Raw genomic sequence first — 23,159 nt, forward strand, 5'->3', positions numbered from 1 at the left:
GAGATTGGGTCTGCATTAAAAACTTCCAGAGGTCGAAGAACTTGGAACCTCGCTGGAGAGAACCTCGTCAAGTACTTCTAACGACGCGTACTGCAGTGAAGGTGGTCGGCAAAAAGAACTGGGTACATGGGGTACATTGCAAGAAAGTGCCCCTACCTTTGCCTTATGATCAGTGGGTTCGTAACCCAATTGGCGATTCTGAAAGCGAAAGAATACCAAGATTTGGACTGTTTAGTGATGCACACCTAGACTTTGCCAGATCAGAGAAAGACGACGACGAGGTCCTCCAAGCAGCTATACCACCGGCATTGAAATTGGACACTACTAAACCACATCTCCTTTTCCAAGAACAAACTGTACCTGGTTCCCAGAGGTACGATTTGAGGCCCTGACTGAACAAAATACCTCAATAGTGCCTCATTGACTGTCTTTATCCCGATTTCCACATGTTGCAGGGCCGTGATCGTAGTCTCAGAATTGTGACCCAAGGTGTGGCTCTAGGCCTGTAGGACTTGTAGGTAAATAAAAGAACTACAGACAATCACAGCTGAGTGAAGCAACCTTCCGTCACGGGCAACATTTAGAGATGGAAATGACTGTTCAAAAGGGAATGGACAAAATACAAACAATGAGCACGAAGCATTGTAAATTATTGCATAATCGTTTTGTAGTGGCTTTAATAATATTTATTTTAATGTGTATTATATTGTCTTGCATAGGATGGGGACTACATGTAATTTTTACGCAGCCTATTCCCAAACTTACAGTTGAAATGCATACACATGTCGCTCTAACCCCTCATGTTGAGTCAAAAAGGAGTGAATTCCGTAACAACACATTTGTTTCTATGCTACACCAACATCAATTGGCTACTAATGCGACGAACTGTTGGGTTTGTGGTCGTCTGCCAAGTTCAGTGAATACTGGAATACCATACATTACCCTTCCTTTTTCATTTAATGGTTTGTGTAGTGCATGGTGGGAATTGAGTGCCAGTTGGGTATTTTCTGGAGATGGTGATACCCGAGACGTAAGGAGCTTGGGAGTACATCTATACCATTTATGTTGGCGGGACAGAAAAAGGATATATGGGACGAATAGTGAGAAGTCAGAATATGCTGATCGCCAAACCAGATCTACGGATTTGTATTTCCTGCCCTCTAATAAAACCTCTCGAAAAGGACCAGCTTTTCTAGTGGTACCTGGACAAGCACCATTCTGTATTAGGAAAGGAGGGTTAGAATATAAAGGTACAAGCAAATGCCAACATATTGTGACCTTGAATGGGACAGATTGGCCTCGCATGGTTCCCTCACGTAATACATACTTTGTGTGTGGAAATAAGGCTTACACTTCTCTACCTGGTAATTGGAGAGGCACTTGTTATATCGCTTGGTTGTTGCCCCCTACATATATAGCAGATGCAAAGCATCATTTACAGAAAAGAAGGGTGGCGTCAGACCAGGATACGTCAGGACAAGAAGTCGGGGATGTCTTGAAAGGACTTCTTCCATTCTGGGATCCAATAGACAACAGTAGAGACATAAGACAACTAATTTGAGTTGTAGAAGCCACTGTCAATGAAACAGCTGGAGCTTTGAGTAATCTCACTGCAGAACCCGTTGCTGACCGCCTTGTCACGCTTCAGAACAGGATGGTATTAGATATTATTCTTGCTGACCGTGTGGGCGTATGCAAATTGATCGGATCTAGCTGTTGCATTTATATTCCCGACAACGCCCCTACAGTATACCAAGCCATCTCTAAACTACATAAGATCGCTGAGTCCGTTCACCAGGATGAAGGGAATTGGTCTCTGATGGGATGGTTTGGGGGACTACTGTCTACATGGGGATGGAAGATTCTTACCCTTGTCGGAGCGACTTTGGCTATTCTCTTCTCATGTTGCCTACAATGTGGTCCCGCTATATGCGGGCTCTGCGCCACCCTGTATGTTCCAAATCCTGTATCCCAGAAAGCAGAGAACACGAAGATAATGCTGCAACAACAGCTTGTAGATTTCATGGCTATTGAAGTCGATTCTGATTGGGGAGGTCTTGGCTTGTCGGAGTGGAGCTACAGACAGTTGGCTTGCATTCAGTCTGCTACAATGGTTATGCAGTTGATGAAGTTGGTCCTGGTGGTGATTGTCTTGCCTGTCAGGGAGAGGATGATTTGGTTATACTAGGCTTAAGAGATGACGGTAATGTCTTGTGATTGGATGATGTTGGCGAGCGGTGTGACGGAATGAGAGACTGCGCCTTTAATTACTTGGCAGCTTCACACTGGAACACCCTCCCTCTCAATCTACGTTTGACTTCTGATTTCTTCATTTTCCGGAGGACGTTAAACACTTGGCTTTTCCCACCCTATTGGTTCTTGGGAAGAGGTGTGGCACAAAGGCTCGGACGGCTGACTCTGGAACACATGGGCTCACGGCTTGATCGATCACTGGCGGTATATCAGCCCAGCACCATATGACTCTGGGGCCGGGCAATAGCTCGCTTAAACTTCCCGACAGCCCCTAGCGCCTTGACGCCCTTGGGTAATTGTGCTTTGCAAATACTGGATTTACATTTTTGATGACCTGTGTTGTCTACTGGCGGGATATCCCTTCGAGGATGATTGAGTGCTTTACAAATACTTTAAGTAATTAAATAAATAAAAAGTCTTAACTGGACTTCTCCACTATGCACTGCAGGAACAAGCTATAGGAACGTTCACATGACCTTTCCAGTTTTCCAGGTGTATTCCAGGAATAACACAGCTAGAGGGAGTTCTCTACAGGTATTATTCCTAGTTAATGAATTGCGCCCTGAACTATAACAGGAGGTGTGCCAGCTGTTACCATCTGTGCCTCTTTGAGGAAACTACATAAAACTGTTGCGCATTGCAACAGTGGAACCTTCTCTGCGCATGCGCATCAGTAGCCGATTTTGTTGTGCGCCTGCGTAGTCGCTATCACTGGCTCTGTCCCTTTAAAAGCCTCTGACGGGCCAGGTGCCGGCTGACGTCTGGGGAATGACTGCTACAGTCTTGGTATGTGTATGCAAATTTACACACCCGACGACCAATGGGAGCTCTTTTTTCCGGCAACCCTCGCCCAATGGGCAGGCGCAGCTGTGACTCACCATATAAGGAAAGCCGTCGCCATAAAAGGAAATATTGTCTTTCTTTATATGGAACCAAGTAGTCCCTGGGAGAATTATCCCTCCGCTCGCACCATACCTTATTGAAGTAGCGAGGCCGGGAGTCGAGCCGATGGGAGGGGCGGATGGGCCGCGCAGCCCCGGGGGTGGGGGAACTGGCCCTGGCGCGGAGGGATCTGCGATCCGGCCCGCCTCTGGCATGATGGCAGAGTGACAGGCCGGGCAGAGTTTACACACACAGGCACTAGAAGAAGTGGCAGCGCGAGCCGAAGAGCGCAGGGCCAGGGCGCGCGCGACCAGTGCACGCAGCCCGTTAGGAGCCAGCCTGTTGGTGGGCCGAGCGGGCGCGAGGCGGCGGCCGTTAGAAAGTGTGCGTGAGCCGGTGCCCGTCACTCAGCGCGAGCCGGTGACACCCTGGGAAGGAGCGCGAGCCTGCAGCGGCTGTGCGCGCGCGAGGCGGCGTCACTGGGTGAGCTCGAGCCGGGGTCAGGGGTGAGCTCGAGCCGGGCCCGGCCGGGAGCCGCACAGGCCGCCCGGCTTCCAACCCGTGAGGCCCCATGGCCGTGCGTCGCTGACCTCCCCCCAGCCCCTATCACTCTGCGCCGCCGCCTCCCTCGGACATGCTGCCCTCGCAGGGCTCCGGGAACGGGCCGTCGCCGCTGAGCCGCGGGCTGAACCTGGGCCGGCGAACCGGGGGCCCTCCGCGGGGAGGCCTGCGCCCCGGTGTGCTGGCGGGCCCCCCGGGTCGGCGCTTCGAACTGGAGCCCGCCGCCGCCTCCGGCCTCTACAGCGGCTCCGAGGCCGACTCGGACTCCGCGGACGAGGAGCTGGAGCGGAGGGCCGGGGCCCTGAAGAGAGGCCTGTCCGAGATGGAGCTGCCCGAGGGCGGCGGCGGGGGGCCCGGGCAGGGCCCTCCCTGGCCCCCGGGGGCCACAGTGACCGGAGCCAAACCTGGCAAGAAGACCCGGGGCCGGGTGAAGATCAAGATGGAATTCATCGACAACAAGCTGCGGAGGTACACCACCTTTAGCAAGAGGAAGACTGGCATCATGAAGAAGGTGAGACCCCTGGGGGTACCAGGGAGAGGGGTACACTGGGATCAGGGGCACACCAGCAAGAGGAAGATTGGCATCAGGAAGAAGGTGAGAGCCTGGGGGGTAGTGAGAGAGGTGCACTGAGATCAGAGATACACCACCTTGAGGAAGATGGGCATTATGAAGAAGGTGAGACCTTGTGGATGGATGCCAGGGAGATGGGTACACCAGCAAGAAGGTGAGACCCCTGGGGGGGGCAGTGAGAGGGGTACACTGAGATCAGGGGCACACCAGCAAGGTGAGACCCCTGGGGGGCAGGGAGAGGGGTACACAGATCATAGGTGCCCCACCTTTAGCAAGAGGCAGACGGGCATCATGAAGAAGTTGAGGCCCCTGGGGGGTACCAGGGAGAGGGTTACACTGAGATCAGGGGTACACCACCATGAATGTGAGACCCTGGGGGGTACCAGAGAGGGGTACACTGAGATCAGCGGTGCACCACCTTCAGCAAGAGGACGACTGGTACCATGAAGACTGTGAGACCCCAGGGGGGTACCAGGGAGTGGGATACAATAAGATCAGGGGTACACTATCAAGAAGGTGAGACCCTGCGGGGTAACAGAGAAGAGTACACTGAGATCACACCAGTAGGAAGGTGAGACCCTGAGGGTGTACAATGAGATCAGGGGTACACCACCTTCAGCAAGAGTTAGACGGGTATCGTGAAGGTGAGATGGAGGGAGAGGGGTACACTGAGATCAGGGGTACACCATCGAGAAGGTGAGACCCTGTGGGGTACCAGAGAAGGATACACTGAGATCAGGGGTACACCAGTAAGAAGGTAAGACCCTGAAGGGGTACACTGAGATCAGGGGTACACAACCTCAAGCAAGAGGAAGATGGGCATCATGATGGTGAGACGGGGGGCGGAGGGAGAGGGGTACGCTGAGATCAGTGTTACACCAGTAGGAAGGTGAGACCTTGAGGGGTTACACTGAGATCAGGGGTACACCAGTTAGGAGGTGAGACTCAGGGGTACATTGCGATCAGGAGTACACCACCTTCAGCAAGAGGAAGACTGTCACCATTAAGAAGGTGAGACCCCTGGGGGGTGCCAGGGAGAGAAGTACACTGAGATCTGTGGTACACCAGCAAGAAGGTGGCACCCGGGGGGGGGGGGCACCAGGGAGAGGGGTAGACTGATATCAGGGGTGCACCACCTTCAGCAAGAGGAAGAAGGGCATCATGAAGGTGAGACCCCTGTAGGGAGGGGGCCAGGGAGAGGGTTACACTAAGATCAGGGATACACCACCTTCAGCAAGAGGAAGACGGGCACCATGAACTTGAGACCCATGGGGAGTAGGCAGAGGGGTACACTGCCCTTAACAAGAGTAAGATGGTATCATCAAGGTGAGACCCCTGGGGGAGGCAGGGAGAGGGGTAAACCGAGATCAGGGGTACACCACATTCAGCAAGAGGAAGACAGGCATCATGAAGAATGTGAGACTCGGGGGGGGGGGGGGGAGGGGGGAAACTAGGGTGAGGGGTACACCGAGATCAAGGGTACACAACCTTCAGCAAGAGGAAGACGGGCATCATGAAGAAGGTGAGGCCCCTGGGGGGTGCCAGGGAGAGGGTTACACTGAGATCAGGGGTACACCACCATGAATGTGAGACCCTGGGGGGTACCAGAGAGGGGTACACTGAGATCAGCGGTGCACCACCTTCAGCAAGAGGAAGACGGGCATCATGAAGGGAGTAGGGAGAGGGGTACACGACCAAGAAAGTGAGACCTGGGGGGTACCAGGGAGAGGGGTACACTGAGTGGTTTGGAGGCTTGTAGGAAGCGAGTTCAGATTCTAGCCACAGTGAGAAGGATTGAGCCATAAATCTTTCCCTTTTGAAAGTTGGGGGCTCGAGCAGTACGTTTTCAGCATTACATGAGGGTCTAGAGCTGCCTGAGATTTCGAGTTTATGCGCCAGATAGCGAGGGCTTGGAGGTGTGCAAGGCTTTGTGGGTGATGCAGGCTTGTTAATTGACCTTGCTTCGATGGGAAGCCAGTGAAGAGAAAACAGTATGGTTGTGATGTGATTATTTCTTCAGGTCCCATATACAAAACGTGCCACTGAATGGAGGACTGATTTAAGAGGGGAAAGGTGGGTTTTGGGGAGACCAGCAAGGAGAGAGTTTCAGTAGTCCAATCTGGAGAGAACCAGTGATTAGACCAAGGCTTTTAGGTCTTGCTCAGGAAAGAAACGCCGAACCCCCCAGAGAAGGCGAAGTTAGTAACGTGCATTCTTGGCGATAGTATTGGTATGAGTCAAGGTTGAGCTTTTTGTCTAGAATGACACCAAGGGATTTAGCACTGTCGACAACAATAGGTTTGTTAAGTATGTTCAGATGATCCATCCAAGATTGAACCACAGGAGGAGAAAGTACGGTAGAGATGAGAAGGAATTCAGTTTTGGAAGGATTCAGAATAAGTTGATGGAGTTAAGTAGTGTTGAGGATTGAGATGTCGTGTGCAGAAGACACCGTAAGGTAGATTTGGGTGTTATCAGCAAGAGGTGATAATGGATTCTATTTATTTTTTTATTTTTTAGGAGTTTTCCCAACAGTATAAATATTGAACAAAGTGGGTGCAAGGATAGAGCCTTGATGGACACCTTGTCCTACCGCCATAGAGTGGTACACTGAGATCAAGGGTACACCATCTACAGCAAGAGAAAGATGGGCTTTATGAAGGTGAGACCCATAGGTGGGGCCCCACAGAGGAGTACACTTAGATTAGGGGTACACCACCTTCGGCAAGAGGAAGCAGTGCTTATTGAAGGTGAGACCTCGTGGAGGAGCTCTGAGGTGAACACAAGCAGGATGAAGTGGTGGGTGGGATTGGGGACACACTTGAGGACCCCAGGGTCGCTTGTGTTAGGGGCATTGGATGCTCTGAGAGGACGCACTGTGGGGAGTGTAAGACACAAGAAACATTGGGGTCAGAGCTGGACTTGTACCTCTCTGAGAGGTGCCCGGGCACCCTGGGTGATGGGCAAGGGTGGGCCCAGGTACCCTGGGTGATGATGGGCAAGGGTGGGCCCAGGCACCCCAGGTGATGGTGGGCCCAGGCACCCCGGGTGATGGTGGGCAAGGGGGGGGGGGGCAGGCACCCCATGAGATGGTTGCCCGATGGAGCAGAGGGTGCCCGTGCACCTTTGGTGACGGAGGACAGGGAGTGCCCGGTGGAGCGAGGTACCCGGGCACCTTTTGCGATGAAGGAAAGGAGTTCCCGGTGGGGCAGGGGTTGCCCGGGCACCCTGGTTGATGGTGAGGAGTGCCCGGTGAGGCTGGGGTTACCTGGGCACCCTGGGTGATGGTGGGGCTGTGGTTGCCCGGGCACCCGTGGTGATGGTGGGCAGTGTGCTCTGTGCTCCAGTGGTCGCCCCAGCTGCCCGGCCCAGTCCGGACGGGTGACACTGATGTCCATGTATCGGGTGTTTCTGGTCCCTGTCGGTGGGGCGGGGTGGGGAGATGGATGGACCCGCAGCTGCCTCGGCCAGCTGTCCTCCCGGGGTTTACCCAACTGTGCAGCCCATCTCCCGAGCCTGACAGCCGGGCACCCGCAGGGCAGCGCCGACACGTGGGCCGGAGAAGGGCAGCCTCGCCTCCATTCACTTAAAGGCGCCCAGAAGCGGCGTCAGGGCACTGTGGGCACAGCAGAGGTGCGCAGACGAGCTCCAGAGCTAGCGCCTCGTCTCAGCAGAAGCACATCGGGGAGCTCCCTCCCTGGAGAGCGCTGGCACGGCGGCCTCTCGGCGCCTCTGGTCTGGTGTTCTCTGTGGCCCCCGAGGGTGTTTGTTAGAAATGACTGGATGCTTTCGGCTCCGCGGCTTCAGTGTTGTCTACAGGGCATTCTCCCCTCCCTGCTAGCAGCCCAGCTCCTCGTCCGTGTACACTGAACCGGTGGGCTCAGCGGAGCTGGTGACGTGACAGCCTCACCCCCCCCCCCCCGCCCTGCCCAGGTACCATGCGGGGGCACTGCTGGTACGGGCTTCACACTTCAAGGGCAGCAGAGCGCTCTGCATAGGAAAGACGAGGAAAGCGCGGCCCAAACCAGCATAATACTAACATGTACCATGAGCTGCATACCTACTGAGAAGCCAAAGCCCCGGGGCACAGGTCACCCCACAGTGTGCAGCCTCTAAGGGCTAACATGTACCATGAGCTGCATACCTACTGAGAAGCCAAAGCTCCGGGGCGCAGGTCATCCCACAGTGTGCAGCCTCCAAGGGCTAACCTGTACCATGAGCTGCATACCTACTGAGAAGCCAAAGCCCCGGCGCAGGTCACCCCACAGTGTGCAGCCTCCAAGGGCTAACCTGTACCATGAGCTGCATACCTACTGAGAAGCCAAAGCCCCGGCGCAGGTCACCCCACAGTGTGCAGCCTCCAAGGGCTAACATGTGCCATGAGCTGCATACCTACTGAGAAGCCAAAGCCCCGGGGCACAGGTCACCCCACAGTGCGCAGCCTCCAAGGGCTAACATGTACCATGAGCTGCATACCTACTGAGAAGTCAAAGCCCCGGGGCGCAGGTCACCCCACAGTGTGCAGCCTCCAAGGGCTAACATGTGCCATGAGCTGCATACCTACTGAGAAGCCAAAGCCCCGGCACAGGTCACCCCATAGTGTGCAGCCTCCAAGGGCTAACATGTGCCATGAGCTGCATACCTACTGAGAAGACAGCCCCGGCGCAGGTCACCCCACAGTGTGCAGCCTCCAAGGGCTAACATGCACCATGAGCTGCATACCTACTGAGAAGCCAAAGCCCCGGGGCACAGGTCACCCCACAGTGCGCAGCCTCCAAGGGCTAACATGTACCATGAGCTGCATACCTACTGAGAAGCAAAAGCCCCGGGGCACAGGTCACCCCACAGTGTGCAGCCTCCAAGGGCTAACATGTGCCATGAGATGCATACCTACTGAGAAGCCAAAGCCCCGGGGCACAGGTCACCCCACAGTGTGCAGCCTCTAAGGGCTAACATGTACCATGAGCTGCATACCTACTGAGAAGCCAAAGCTCCGGGGCGCAGGTCACCCCACAGTGTGCAGCCTCCAAGGGCTAACATGTACCATGAGCTGCATACCTACTGAGAAGCCAAAGCCCCGGCACAGGTCACCCCATAGTGTGCAGCCTCCAAGGGCTAACATGTGCCATGAGCTGCATACCTACTGAGAAGCCAAAGCCCCGGCGCAGGTCATCCCACAGTGTGCAGCCTCCAAGGGCTAACCTGTACCATGAGCTGCATACCTACTGAGAAGCCAAAGCCCCGGGGCACAGGTCACCCCACAGTGTGCAGCCTCCAAGGGCTAACGTGCCATGAGATGCATACCTAATGAGAAGCCAAAGCCCCGGCGCAGGTCACCCCACAGTGTGCAGCCTCCAAGGGCTAACATGTGCCATGAGCTGCATACCTACTGAGAAGCCAAAGCCCCGGCACAGGTCACCCCACAGTGTGCAGCCTCCAAGGGCTAACCTGTACCATGAGCTGCATACCTTCTGAGAAGCCAAAACCTCGGGGCGCAGGTCACCCCACAGTGTGCAGCCTCCAAGGGCTAACCTGTACCATGAGCTGCATACCTACTGAGAAGCCAAAGCCCCGGCGCAGGTCACCCCACAGTGTGCAGCCTCCAAGGGCTAACCTGTACCATGAGCTGCATACCTACTGAGAAGCCAAAGCCCCGGGGCACAGGTCACCCCACAGTGTGCAGCCTCCAAGGGCTAACCTGTACCATGAGCTGCATACCTACTGAGAAGCCAAAGCCCCGGGGCACAGGTCACCCCACAGTGTGCAGCCTCCAAGGGCTAACCTGTACCATGAGCTGCAGACCTACTGAGAAGCCAAAGCCCCGGCACAGGTCACCCCACAGTGTGCAGCCTCCAAGGGCTAACCTGTACCATGAGCTGCATACCTACTGAGAAGACAGCCCCGGCGCAGGTCACCCCACAGTGTGCAGCCTCCAAGGGCAAACATGTACCATGAGCTGCATACCTACTGAGAAGCCAAAGCCCCGGGGCACAGGTCACCCCACAGTGTGCAGCCTCCAAGGGCTAACATGTGCCATGAGCTGCATACCTACTGAGAAGCCAAAGCCCCGGCACAGGTCACCCCACAGTGTGCAGCCTCCAAGGGCTAACATGTGCCATGAGCTGCATACCTACTGAGAAGCCAAAGCCCCGGCACAGGTCACCCCACAGTGTGCAGCCTCCAAGGGCTAACCTGTACCATGAGCTGCATACCTTCTGAGAAGCCAAAACCTCAGGGCGCAGGTCACCCCACAGTGTGCAGCCTCCAAGGGCTAACCTGTACCATGAGCTGCATACCTACTGAGAAGCCAAAGCCCCGGGGCACCGGTCACCCCACAGTGTGCAGCCTCCAAGGGCTAACCTGTACCATGAGCTGCAGACCTACTGAGAAGCCAAAGCCCCGGCACAGGTCACCCCACAGTGTGCAGCCTCCAAGGGCTAACATGTGCCATGAGCTGCATACCTACTGAGAAGCCAAAGCCCCGGCGCAGGTCACCCCACAGTGTGCAGCCTCCAAGGGCTAACATGTGCCATGAGCTGCATACCTACTGAGAAGACAGCCCCGGCGCAGGTCACCCCACAGTGTGCAGCCTCCAAAGGCAAACATGTACCATGAGCTGCATACCTACTGAGAAGCCAAAGCCCCGGGGCGCAGGTCACCCCAGTGTGCAGCCTCCAAGGGCTAACCTGTACCATGAGCTGCATACCTACTGAGAAGCCAAAGCCCCGGGGCACAGGTCACCCCACAGTGTGCAGCATCCAAGGGCTAACCTGTACCATGAGCTGCATACCTACTGAGAAGCCAAAGCCCCGGGGCACAGGTCACCCCACAGTGTGCAGCCTCCAAGGGCTAACATGTGCCATGAGCTGCATACCTACTGAGAAGCCAAAGCCCCGGCGCAGGTCATCCCACAGTGTGCAGCCTCCAAGGGCTAACCTGTACCATGAGCTGCATACCTACTGAGAAGCCAAAGCCCCGGCACAGGTCACCCCACAGTGTGCAGCCTCCAAGGGCTAACATGTACCATGAGCTGCATACCTAATGAGAAGCCAAAGCCCCGGCACAGGTCACCCCACAGTGTGCAGCCTCCAAGGGCTAACATGTGCCATGAGATGCATACCTACTGAGAAGCCAAAGCCCCGGCACAGGTCACCCCACAGTGCGCAGCCTCCAAGGGCTAACATGTGCCATGAGATGCATACCTACTGAGAAGCCAAAGCCCCGGCACAGGTCACCCCACAGTGTGCAGCCTCCAAGGGCTAACATGTGCCATGAGATGCATACCTACTGAGAAGCCAAAGCCCCGGCGCAGGTCACCCCACAGTGTGCAGCCTCCAAGGGCTAACATGTGCCATGAGCTGCATACCTACTGAGAAGCCAAAGCCCCGGTGCAGGTCACCCCACAGTGTGCAGCCTCCAAGGGCTAACATGCACCATGAGCTGCATACCTACTGAGAAACCAAAACCTCGGGCGCAGGTCACCCCACAGTGTGCAGCCTCCAAGGGCTAACATGTGCCATGAGCTGCATACCTACTGAGAAGCCAAAGCCCAGGCCACCCCACAGTGTGCAGCCTCCAAGGGCTAACCTGTACCATGAGCTGCATACCTACTGATAAGCCAAAGCCCTGGGGCACAGGTCACCCCACAGTGTGCAGCCTCCAAGGGCTAACATTGCACCCAAAATAAGAGGTGTTCTATATCTCACAGGAGCCATTTTGAGGTGGGATTTGATCCTTCATTGCTGTTTTACACTTCATGTCCCTGCGCTTACCTGCAGTGTTTCTTGTTTAATATTTTCCTGGTTTGTGGACTTGCAGCTGAGAAGCAGTGACCTCCAGTAGCCGCCTGCAGTCTGTTAATATTCCCCTGGTTTATGGTTTTACAGCCCATAAGCAGTGACCCCAGTAACAGCCTGCAGTGTTTAATCTTCCCCTTTTATTTGGAATGAAGGGTTTAACCCTTCAAAGGAGTCTGATTTTGTGTTGTGTACTCCTTGCTGTGGCATTTATGTGGACATGAAGGCTTAGATCCTTGTCCAGTGTGTGGCCCATGGATTTCCCTATCTCGGCAGTGGTGATCTTGCAGTCAAGTATGAGTAAGTCCGAAGTCTGTGAGTAGGTCAGAACTGTGGGTTTAATGTCAGGTGATGTTGGGCCATCTGTGACTAATGCCTTCTGTTCTCTTCCTTGTGCAGTTATGTTGTCTGGGATAGAGACCTTCAGGCAGTCGAGTGTTGTAGGCAGGGCTTTAAGTGGGATGAAAAAACGGGGGGGGTCGTCTCAAAGGGGTGTGGCCAATGTAATTAAGGGCGTGGCTTAAAAACATAAGCTAAAAATCTGTGTAGCATAGTGTTCCACCCGACTTGTAATTTGCTGTTCGTCATTGCAGCCAGATATGATGCAACAAGTAACATCATACTTACAAGTCATGACTATCTGCTATGTCAGTGGTTATTTGCGTAAGATAAATAAGCAGCAACTGTGGCTTCTATATAATATAGAGTAGCTTCCACTTGAAGCCCTGGTGACACCACAACGATGTTGCTGCCTGATAGACCCCTTAGACCCCTTTCTCCCGAAACCTATTCAGGCCCTCCTAGGAGGGGTGGCGAAGGTAATCCTGGACATTGGTAATAATATAGAGTGTATAGAGCAGAGGGTACCCCTGTGACTGGATGCGTTCCTAAGTCGGGGATTAAACAATGACTGTGTAAAAACTACTCAGGAAACTGATATCATTGCAGGCAATCAATGAACTTAATAGAGAACCCAGATCTGAGCCTGACAAATAATGTAATGGTATCCAAGGTATATATTCATGTAAAAAACAATTTACAATGTGTTTGATGAAGCACATGAACCAAGATTCATAAAACAGCAAATGTCTCCTTTGATCAGTTACTATGAAAATACATTTGAAAATTCACTCCCACTTCATTTATTCATTTGAGATTGATGTATCATGGTCCATAGACTATCACATCATTTTCACTTTATATCTATGGCCTAGGAGTGTGAATCTTTATATTCAGTTTAAAACAGAAAGAGATTACAATTCTAAAGACTTAATTGATTTAGAAAACAATTGCAGACACAACATGGCAGATGGATAAGATCAAGTATATCTCCTACGCACGTTTTGGCCTAACAGCCTTCATCAGGAAGCCATGATGAGTTTCATCTAAAAAATAATTTTTAGACACAGATCTGGGTTAGAATAAAAAAAGTACTGTATAGCAACATTACTATTTAAAAGTTTTCTGATACATCAATCTCAAATGAATAAATGTAGAAATGGGAGTGATTTTTCAAATCTCTTTATTAAGTTCATTGTTTGCCCGTAATTCTATCAGTTTCCTAAGTTTTTCTACACGCATTCATTGGTAATATGTCGGTCTGCCTGAAGGCTGCCAAAGGCGAATACTTGCACGATGCTGTGTGCCTGGGCTGGTGATAAGCCAATGATGCATCATTTCGACCTAGTTGTTTCTATGGGAAATGTTATGTCCGATGACTCTGGTTTGATTTGTCGATATTGAAAATTTATGAAAAAGACTGTAATCGTGAATTATTTGTCAAACTCCTCTGTTAAATATAATAGACCTTTAAAGGTGGATTGTGCTTACAGTGTGTTAAAGCTGTAGACTGGTATTTTATAATAAGCATTTGCAATGCAGTCGGTCTCGCCTTTGGGACCTTATATGTATTTAGCTATGCAGCACATTAGCCTGGGTGCTGAAACATCTACTCTTCTTTAACATGGAGGGAAAATAAGCACCAAACTGCGTGGCACCTCAGGTATGGGAACACATGGAAAGAAATCATGGCTTTCAGCGGAAAATAGTATAGTCCAAAGCTCTGTTTTTCATATAAAATTGGGGCCTTCAGTGGTCATATCACTGAAAATACAAGACTGAAAAAAATATTGTCTACGGGTGCTCGTGGGAGACAATTTCTATGGACTGGAATCTAGAGAATGCTAAAGTGATTCTGGTATTTTACTGACCTCTGCTGGTCGTTTTCTATCAAGACAGTTAAATGGAGGCAGTTGAACAGAAAAAAAAAGTCCAGAAGCAGACAAGCCCTAGGGATGATCCCAGAGCCCACATAGTACATACACATATAAGTATATAACAAGTATATACTAAAGTAGTATACAAGAGGTCTCGAATGCTCGACCTAAAAACAGTAGCACTTGCATATACCTAAAATATACCTAATTAACTTGCTAAAATGTACCTAGCCTAACCGGGATGTGAGGTCTATATGCATCAAGATATGTCCATCTGTCGCCAAAAACCCCCTAGGAATGAACCAGCCCCCTCACCTGATGGTTTAGAACAAAGGACCCCGTCTCTGCGTCAAGGATGACAATGTGCAAGGGATGTCAGACCGCTGCCTGTCGGCAATTCGGCATGCAGGACCACAGTCTCAACTTGGAAGGAATTCTCCTCTAATATGTAGGGGGGGATTGAGGGTCTTTTATACTAAAGTGATCACTCCAGGGTTTTGTCTAGAATCGATATGTTTTTTAAAACAACCATGGATGTTTTGAAAAAGGTCACCGATGCTTTTCTAAACAAGTGTGATCATGCACAGCTGGCTGTTGGTCAAGAATGAAAAAAGTGGTGACCCTTCTACGGAATAAATCTGCTGTGCCTGAGGACATGTTTATGTACGTCAGGTACAGGGATTCAGATAGAAGATTGAGAGCCAGATGTCGAAGAGACCTGAGCAAGCTATTAGGTAGAAGGTTTAGAATCGTTCTAGTCGAGTGGATGGGATAATGTATTTAAAATGGGGTATACATCGATGAGACTGTTCTAAAAGACATGACACAATGGCCTGACCAGAACAGAATAACAAGGGGCATTTTTTTTCGATCTTTTTCATGATGTTCAGACTAAATCCCTGGAACCTGCAAAGCGTGAAAACAACTGTATGTTCTTGTGTGAAAGTTTCAGAGAGTCGTATGCAAAATAAACACGTATAGTAACGTGCACAAAGCAGCAGACAATGTGCAGCATGCTCATGCTAACAGGGAAGATGACCATGTCCCCAAGGGCCATGTGACACCCTCCCTTTGGTCAGGACATTAACACTGGACTAAAACAGAAGTCACTGGTAAGCAGAGCCAAAGCGTCTCATTCGAAGGCAAAATTAAAAACCAAAGTCCATAGCAGGACGTTGATGTAATGAAAAATGGAGTAGACAAAAAAAAGTACGCAAAAATATATCCAATCACAGCACATCATCCGGGCAAAAAACTTTGCGTGACAAGTGAAATGCCATAAGCTCAAATAAGGCGGCAGAACCTTCCAGAGTGTAAAGGGATGCCATAATTAAGCAAATCAAGGGAGCAGACATGCTCCTCATATCCAGTGGCTGGCAGGAGCATTTCAGGGCAACCCGTGTCGACTTTGTTGAAACTCCGATCCAAGAGGTGCTGGGCACAGGGACTCTCCTCGGCCACCAGCCCAACGAAGGATCGAACACAAGCCGCATACCCAAGGAACAGTCCTGGTTATGGGACATCAACAGTTCAAAGTCCAGGGCAGGGTGTGACGTGGTGGACAGGCAGATGTCCAGGGCCCAGTGAAAGGGACATCTGATGCAGTTGAACTCAGGCTGCACACAGTAGGCATAGCGGATGGTTACCCAGTAGTCGAAGTTAAGAACTTCCAATGGCATGAAACGAAAAAGCATCCGCTCATGGTACAGCTGCAACTGTTCCTGGCTAGGTAGAACCGCAGATCGAGCAGCAATTTCGGAACAGCAATAGAAGTACAAGGATGCCACAAACCAGGAGTAGCAGTAGGAGAAACCCTCCGAATACGCTGGAAAAAATATGAAATGAAATGAAATGAAATGAAATGAAATGAAAAAGAATTTCTAAAGCGCATGGCTGCCCTTGAGCGTCCCAGCGCTACGTGTACACACAGACAGACCTCCTCTGAGCCGCATCCAGAGATGTTAGTCATTCTGGGGGAAAAGGAACGTTTTAAGGGATTTTCGGAATCTGGTCAAGCTAGGTTCTTTCCTCATTGATGTTGGGAGGGAGTTCCATAGCTGACCCGCGTTTATTGAAAAGCGGCGTCCTCCGGTCCTTGTTCTTTTTGCTCTCGGGATAGCTACCAGGTTTTCCTCGCCAGAGCGGAGCGTTCGTACTGATTTGTAAGGGCGGATCAGATCTCTGAGGATCGGAGGGCCTGTGCCTTGGAGGACTCTGAACACTGTACAGAGCGCTTTGAATTTCACTCTCGCTCTTATGGGCAGCCAATGGAGCGCTTTCAAGGCCGGTTTTGCTGACGTTCTTCTAGGTGTGTTCGTCAGCAGTCTTGCAGCTGCATTCTGTGCCCTCTGGAGCACGTTCAAGGTGTATTCCGGTGCAGCCAGGAAAAGGGCGTTGTTATAATCCAGTCTTGACAGAATAAGGCCCTGTACCAGCAATTTCCTAGAGTCTAATGGGAGTAAGGGCATAACTTTCCGTATTGAGCGGAGCAGCCCATAGCAACACCCTGCAGTTATTTTCGCCTGAGTGTGCATCGACAGCTCCGGTTCAAGCCAGATGCCGAGACTTTTTATGGATCCCTGAATGAATAAAGGCAGGGATTACTAGAAAAATATTCTAAAATGAGGTTACAAGGCTGCATCCCGCAATTTTTAAAACGTGGGCTAGGTCTGCTGTATCAGATGCATTAAAGAATTAACTCTCCAAAGTGTAGGGGGAGATTGGTATGCATTCTTGCCACCTGTGATTTCAAGGTCTCACAGGCTGATGTGAGAGCCACTTTTTGTTGAAACAATAGTGCTTTGCTTATTGAAATCTGTTTTCAAAGTTAGAATGGAAGGCCACATCAAACTATCTACATATTATCCAAGGTGTATGTTGTATGAGAAGATAGCGTGTTAAAACTGTTATCAACTACTGCAAGTACCTTTTCCAAATTATTCTGATCTATTTGGCATAAGTATACCGCTGCTTCCATCTGTGACAGTTTCAAAAATTCATAATATGCTGCATAAACAAAACTTTCATTACGTGCTTCCATTGGGTATAATTTAAAAGCTGTACGCAGAGTACTGGTTTTAAGAAGAAAGTGATGCCCATAATGTTGGTAACAAAATAAACCTGCGGAATTCATATATAAATCCTCAGTATCAAAACTAGTATAGTATTACAAATCTGAAAATAAAAGAATTTACAGCATTAACATCCCAATCATCTGAATGCACTCTAGGTATAACGACATCGCCTAAGGAAACACGGAAGACATATGGAATTTACAGTCTCTTTAGGACCATATACATCAAATGGCACCTTGTCCCAAACAATGTCTTCTGCGATTGGGACTGGTGAAATGTTAACCAGGGTCTGGTCTCTTTTCATTTTATGGGCAGAAGTAGGAGGGGCTAGTACTCAGTCAACCAGTTCTACAGCAGAGTGTTCAGGCAGGTTGTCTCCATTAATCGAAAGGAAAAAGACAGTCCCAAATCCAATCCACATGGAGGAATACCACTGACAATCCGATCCAGATGCAAGTCCATGTTTGGAGCAGGTAAGTTCTTTTCAACCACGAGATGAAAACACAAATCTGTGCTGGGGCAGAGAGATTAGCCAATGACAACGAAGATCTTTCAGAAGAAAAATTATCTTGGCCGATATAGTAACCGCTGGAATTGAGCTGAAACAATGGGAGCTGTTCTTCACTAGAAGTCAAATGCATTCCTGTGTCGGGGAGATCAACCGAAAGTTCAACAGGTGGGGAAGTATACTCGTTTTCCACCGTGGAAGATGTAGAAGGTTAAACAGTTAATTGATCAACTGAAGACTCAAGCTCCCCACCTGGCTGCTGGGGAGAATCTGGGGGAAAACAAAATTTATCTGTAGTAGTCAAACATCCCGACACGGGATGCTAGTAAGCACACTATTGAGAATCGGCCATATGGTGTAACTTGACATGTTCAATTGAAATGAGTTGATTCTCCTTGCATCCAGTTAGTGGAGGTAAGGTCATAGTTCGTGTGCACTTAAGACCAAGGACTGGGACCGGAGCACGACATGTGACACCAAATTCTTTCTTGTTCGCCACTTTCTCCCGGATCAGATCACCAACTTTAGGAAGCCAGCCAGAAACCGGAATTGGCACCGCTGCATCCCTTGGCGAGGGCAAATGGAATTATGCTAGAGCATCTGGATTCTTTTGTAGATCCTGTAACATAGCACAATGGTTATCTATGTCAAATGTCACTGCAGCCACCACAAAGTCTAGACCGTCAAGATCTGGCTCAAACATCTTAATGCCAAAGAGCATTTCGTACGGGGCCCGCCCACCCAGAGATCTTCTAGGGATATTTGGTGCACGTTGAACCCCATAGAGATGAGTCAACCAGCCACGGTCTGTACCTAATACCCTTGCTAGTAAAGACCGCTTTAAGCCATGGTTCATCCGCTCCACAACAGAATTGCCCCCAGGCTGATATGACAACGAGAAATGCACCTGCACCCCCATAGACTTCATCGAACTACGGTAAGCCTTAGAGGCAAAAGCTGGACCTTGGTCTGAATGGATGGTGCCACAGGCATAAGTCCCTACAAAGACATGCAAATCTTTTATACCAGTCAGAGCGTCAGCACAGTGCTGTGGCCAAACCCAGAGGAACCTAGTGCACAAATCCACGGCAGCCAAAATATAATCAAAAGCATTGTCTGATGTTAAATGACCAGAGTGATCAAGATAAATGCACCCAAATGTATGAGTAGAAATGACGAGATGAGTCTGTGGTGGACGCGAAACAGTAGAACTTTTAATTTGTTGACAAATGTCACATCAAAGCACATATTTGCGTGTTTGTTAGTATAAACCTCGCCAACAATAACGTTGCTGTAAAAGAGAAATTGCAGCAGTCACCCCTGCGTGTGCAGAAGCCTTTCCTTCATGGGCGGCTACAATCGGTGAAAGTCTGAGGTCCTCGTTGGGAAATATGCAATCACCAACTGTAGGAATAGTCACAAATGGTATGGGAGCAGTAGTTAACTGGTAGGTATAATGGGAAGGGAAACCCTGAGAAACGGAGTACCCTCTTTCGTTGCGGCTATAGCCGCCAAAATGTCATTGTCAATTTTAGTCATGGGCCTTCTAACAGCTGCAACTGAACATGTGGCTACTGCAGATGTGGCTACTTCATGCGCCAACAGCGTGTGCTCCCACATGCCGATGTCCAAGGGTATGGATAACATGCATGACTGGCCATCATTCTTTAAGAGCAGCCACTCTGACACAAAGTGTTTTATGCTTTATTACGCTACCTTTAGAATCTCGAATCAATTGTTTCCAAAAGAATAAGTTGTCAATATAGGATTGTTCACAATAGTCTCACACTACTGGGGTAGTCAACTTAGGATCAGCAAACTCTAGCCAGGATTAAGCATGTAACTCGGCCAATAAGGCCGTGCAATCCCGGATGGATTGTATAAAGTCACTGTTTTCAATCGTACCTACTATTATTGCGCAGGCAGCCGAATAAGCTTGTTTAGAAGCAGTGGCTGGCTGTGCGGAGCCATCAGTGTAAATTATTCATCTGTACTGATTGAGAGGAAGAAGGGACAATGGAGGAGGATGGCCCTGTTCATATTGACGAAACTCCTGTGTTTGTAAAGAAAAAACAAAATTGACATGCGCCGATTTCAACGAAGTAGCCCATTGTATCCAACGCAAAGCTTTTGAATGGTGTACACTCGCCTTCTTGACAGCCTCCAAAGCGGGCGCTGGCGAAATGTCAAGAATGCGTTTACCCTGAGCCAGAGGGTGCTCCTTTAGAATCCTCAGCTTGCAGTTAAGATTTATTCAGTATACAAAAACTCTACTCTGCTGGAGTGTACAAATGCTATTTATAGGCAATGGGAACCGTGTCCCCTTCATTAAAAGTCTAATGAATCCTACTGATCCTGGTACAAGCAGTATAAACAAAGTGTTAGTATTGTCTCTAGTTAGCAAGTATTGAGTTGCAAGCAAATCCGACTGCAAGGAGGGCAGTACCGCGGTGTTCCGGGAGCCAACTGGATGATGAAAAAGGTTGTATCAATGCATATAGTGGTTTGATATTTTGGGCATAATCTGGAATATAGGTTCTGCCAAAATTCAAGAAGACCAGCAAAGATTGTAACTTCTTGAGGGTTGTCGGAGGTTGCAATTGAGCACATTTTTCCCAAAAGTGGGGTACCAAACCCCTACCCTCACTGTTTAATTCGTAACCAAGGAAAAGAACTGGCAAAAATGCAATGCAGGATTTTGCAAAATTGAACTTGTAACCCAAAGTGGTGAAGCGGAAAATAAAGTGATCCACACACGTAAGATGGGGATTGAGCTCATCATCTGTCAGGTAAATGTCATTGACACATGAAAATGCATCGGGATCTATTTCATGTAAAATCAACCCAATGCGTGCAGAAAAACTCTGGGGCTTTTCTTATACCCCATAGGCAATCTTGCATATCGCCTCTGATTGCAGAGAGCACTGAATGCGGTCAAGTCACTGCTTTTTGGAGCCAAAGTGTGACTGTAAAACCCATTAGAAATGTCTAAGATGGCTTTAAACTTTTTGCAGACCATATGATTTACTAACGCTGAACTGTGTTCTGTATTGCGAAGATATGAGCATGACTGTTCAATTGTTGGAAGTCCAAAACAATGCGATATGAACCGTCCGGTTTCAATATTGGAAAAAGAGTATTATCCATCAAAGAGAAATGGGGCTCGGTTACACCCTGATATTTCATTTGAGTCAGAATGCCACTAACATGATGCTTTAGCATCATGTTTAATGGTATATTGTGGTTGCCGCTGAGGTGTAGACCGTAGAGGAATAACCTGCAAAGAAGAATCCTTATCTCAACCTGCCTGATTATGGTATAAAGCAGAAGCTAAGGCTAGAGCCCACCTCGAAGCATAATCTTGTTTAGTCTCCGCAGGGACATACTGAGAAAAAGAGGTAAGAATGACATCCTCGCCCCTAAGGCACGCGAGGACAACAGGGGGAGGCCAATCAGCATTCGCCAGCAAAACGTCATGGGAAGAAGTCAAATTGTCCCAAAACACTGCATTGCCTTCGCGCTTTACGTCCCCTTCTATTTGAAGAGTTACGTGATAGTTTATCAGGTGGAGCTACGTGGGTATCCGCGGTTTCAACAGTTCAGAAAGTCGGTTGCTTTCGCCTCCAAAAGGTGGTGGAGTGTCTGGCGAGCTATGGTAACTTCCGCCGCGCTGTCGAGGAGAGTCACCGCCCCACTCCTGTCTAGGAGGAGGATTCTCATAGTCCGGGGCTTACTTCGCTGTAAATGCGACAAATTTTTTCTTCTGAAATATTGAGGTGGTTCCTCGAGTTGGACTTTCACATCAAACTGGTGCTGTGGTTCTCGCCTTTGTTGCGTGGACTCGCCGGGTCTGTGATCCCGTAGCCCGCTCCGCCAAATTGTTCTGACGATTCCTGAAAGGAACGGGGCTCAGGAACCTGGAGCCTCTTGGATGTCTTCATTTTAGAGTGGTCACATAAATCATATCTATGCTCAGAAGCGTCAGGTGGAGGCGAACCAGCACAAGAGCTAGGCTTCTGTTGCTGCTTATTCTTGTCCCATGTCTTTTTTGGAAAGACCGGACGACCCTCCTTGTCAGGAGGGTGTTTACCATGCACTTGTGTAAATGGTCGTACTCCCAAATGATTGCGTCCCGATGATGTATAAGCATCCGCAATAATAATTGTCGTTCCCTATCTTCGCCTGCCACCGCCACTAGGCGTTCGCATACCTTTAAGCAAACAGCCTCACCCTTAATGTTAGCCAGAATCATATCGTAGACTATGGGAAACATACCCACTAATTATATCCCCAAATCCAAGGCTGGACCAGCCCCGTATATATCCTGTACACGTTTTAGAACGCCCGGAAGAAAGCTCATGGAGGGGGTGCCAAAACCAAGTGTATAAACAGAGGCAAACACCGTCCCCCAGGTGTTGCAGTCCACTAGAAGGGGAATCTGACCACTTAGTAAACACATAGTAAGGATTGTTTGTAGGAAAACAGCATCAAGCTGTTACATTTTCTAAGCAGTCCAAAAGGGAAGGTCCTCACGATTGAGGACGTTTGACCATCACTGAATTAATCATTACGGGACTTACCACAAGGTCTTCACCCTGTACCGGTGGCGCATCCCCAGCTGGAGCCGCTAGGAAAGAAGGAGAAACGCTATCCTTCATCTAGAGTAAAATTACTTGTCCATATAGAAATCGAAGTTCTGCTATATAGTTGGGATGTGGTGTAAAACCAGCCAACATAGGCCAAAAAGCCACATCAGTACTTAAGGGGCCAATTCGAATAGAAGAAACTGGGTGAGGAAGGGCACCATTAAACGAAATCGTGAGCTCCCAGGACGTTAATAGAACTTCAGTCATCGCATACGGACGATAAGCTGCTGGGGCAGCCGTGACTGTGTAAGCATGAAAAAAATATAATTTGCATCAACTGCAGAAAATGTAACCCAGGTACAAAATACCTCCGTGGTATGCTGGATCCACCTCGACCACGAAAACGATTGGTGATCCTGTATTGGGGACCCCATGCTGTGTTAAATGTTGTGTAACTGCCGCTTGGCTATGTGCCGGAATCGCGACAGTCTGTGCCATAATCTATAGCCCAAAGTCAGCAAAATTGTAGTGTCTAAACCTTTTAGAATTCAAGCTTGGAAAAACCTACAACTGAAGGAGGCAAAGCCCTCTCACTATGGACGTCTCAGGGAACCAGTGAGACGGTATCGTGGATAATCACAAGTGCTACTCGGGTGTCTCGCCTATAAGTGCCAGGCCAGACATTGGTGGTGCCATGTTGCAGGGATTCTGC

At 49.8% G+C, this 23,159-nt stretch overlaps 1 protein-coding gene across 2 annotated transcripts in view; it reads left to right on the forward strand.

Moving 5' to 3' along the window:
- The first annotated feature begins 3,246 nt into the window (after positions 1-3,246).
- Positions 3,247-23,159, forward strand: part of SRF (serum response factor) — a 404,589-nt gene continuing 384,676 nt past the window's right edge. Inside the window, exon 1 of one of the 2 annotated variants that reach the window (XM_085610157.1) lies at positions 3,247-4,207. In XM_085610157.1, the coding sequence (XP_085466283.1) occupies positions 3,770-4,207 (438 nt within the window). In that variant the 5' untranslated portion in view covers positions 3,247-3,769. The remainder of the gene's footprint in view (positions 4,208-23,159) is intronic. The other variant, XM_085610158.1, reaches the window with a different exon arrangement.

This window comes from Triturus cristatus, chromosome 6, assembly GCF_964204655.1.
Source record: "Triturus cristatus chromosome 6, aTriCri1.1, whole genome shotgun sequence".
In the NCBI taxonomy this organism is placed as follows: Eukaryota; Metazoa; Chordata; class Amphibia; order Caudata; family Salamandridae; genus Triturus; species Triturus cristatus.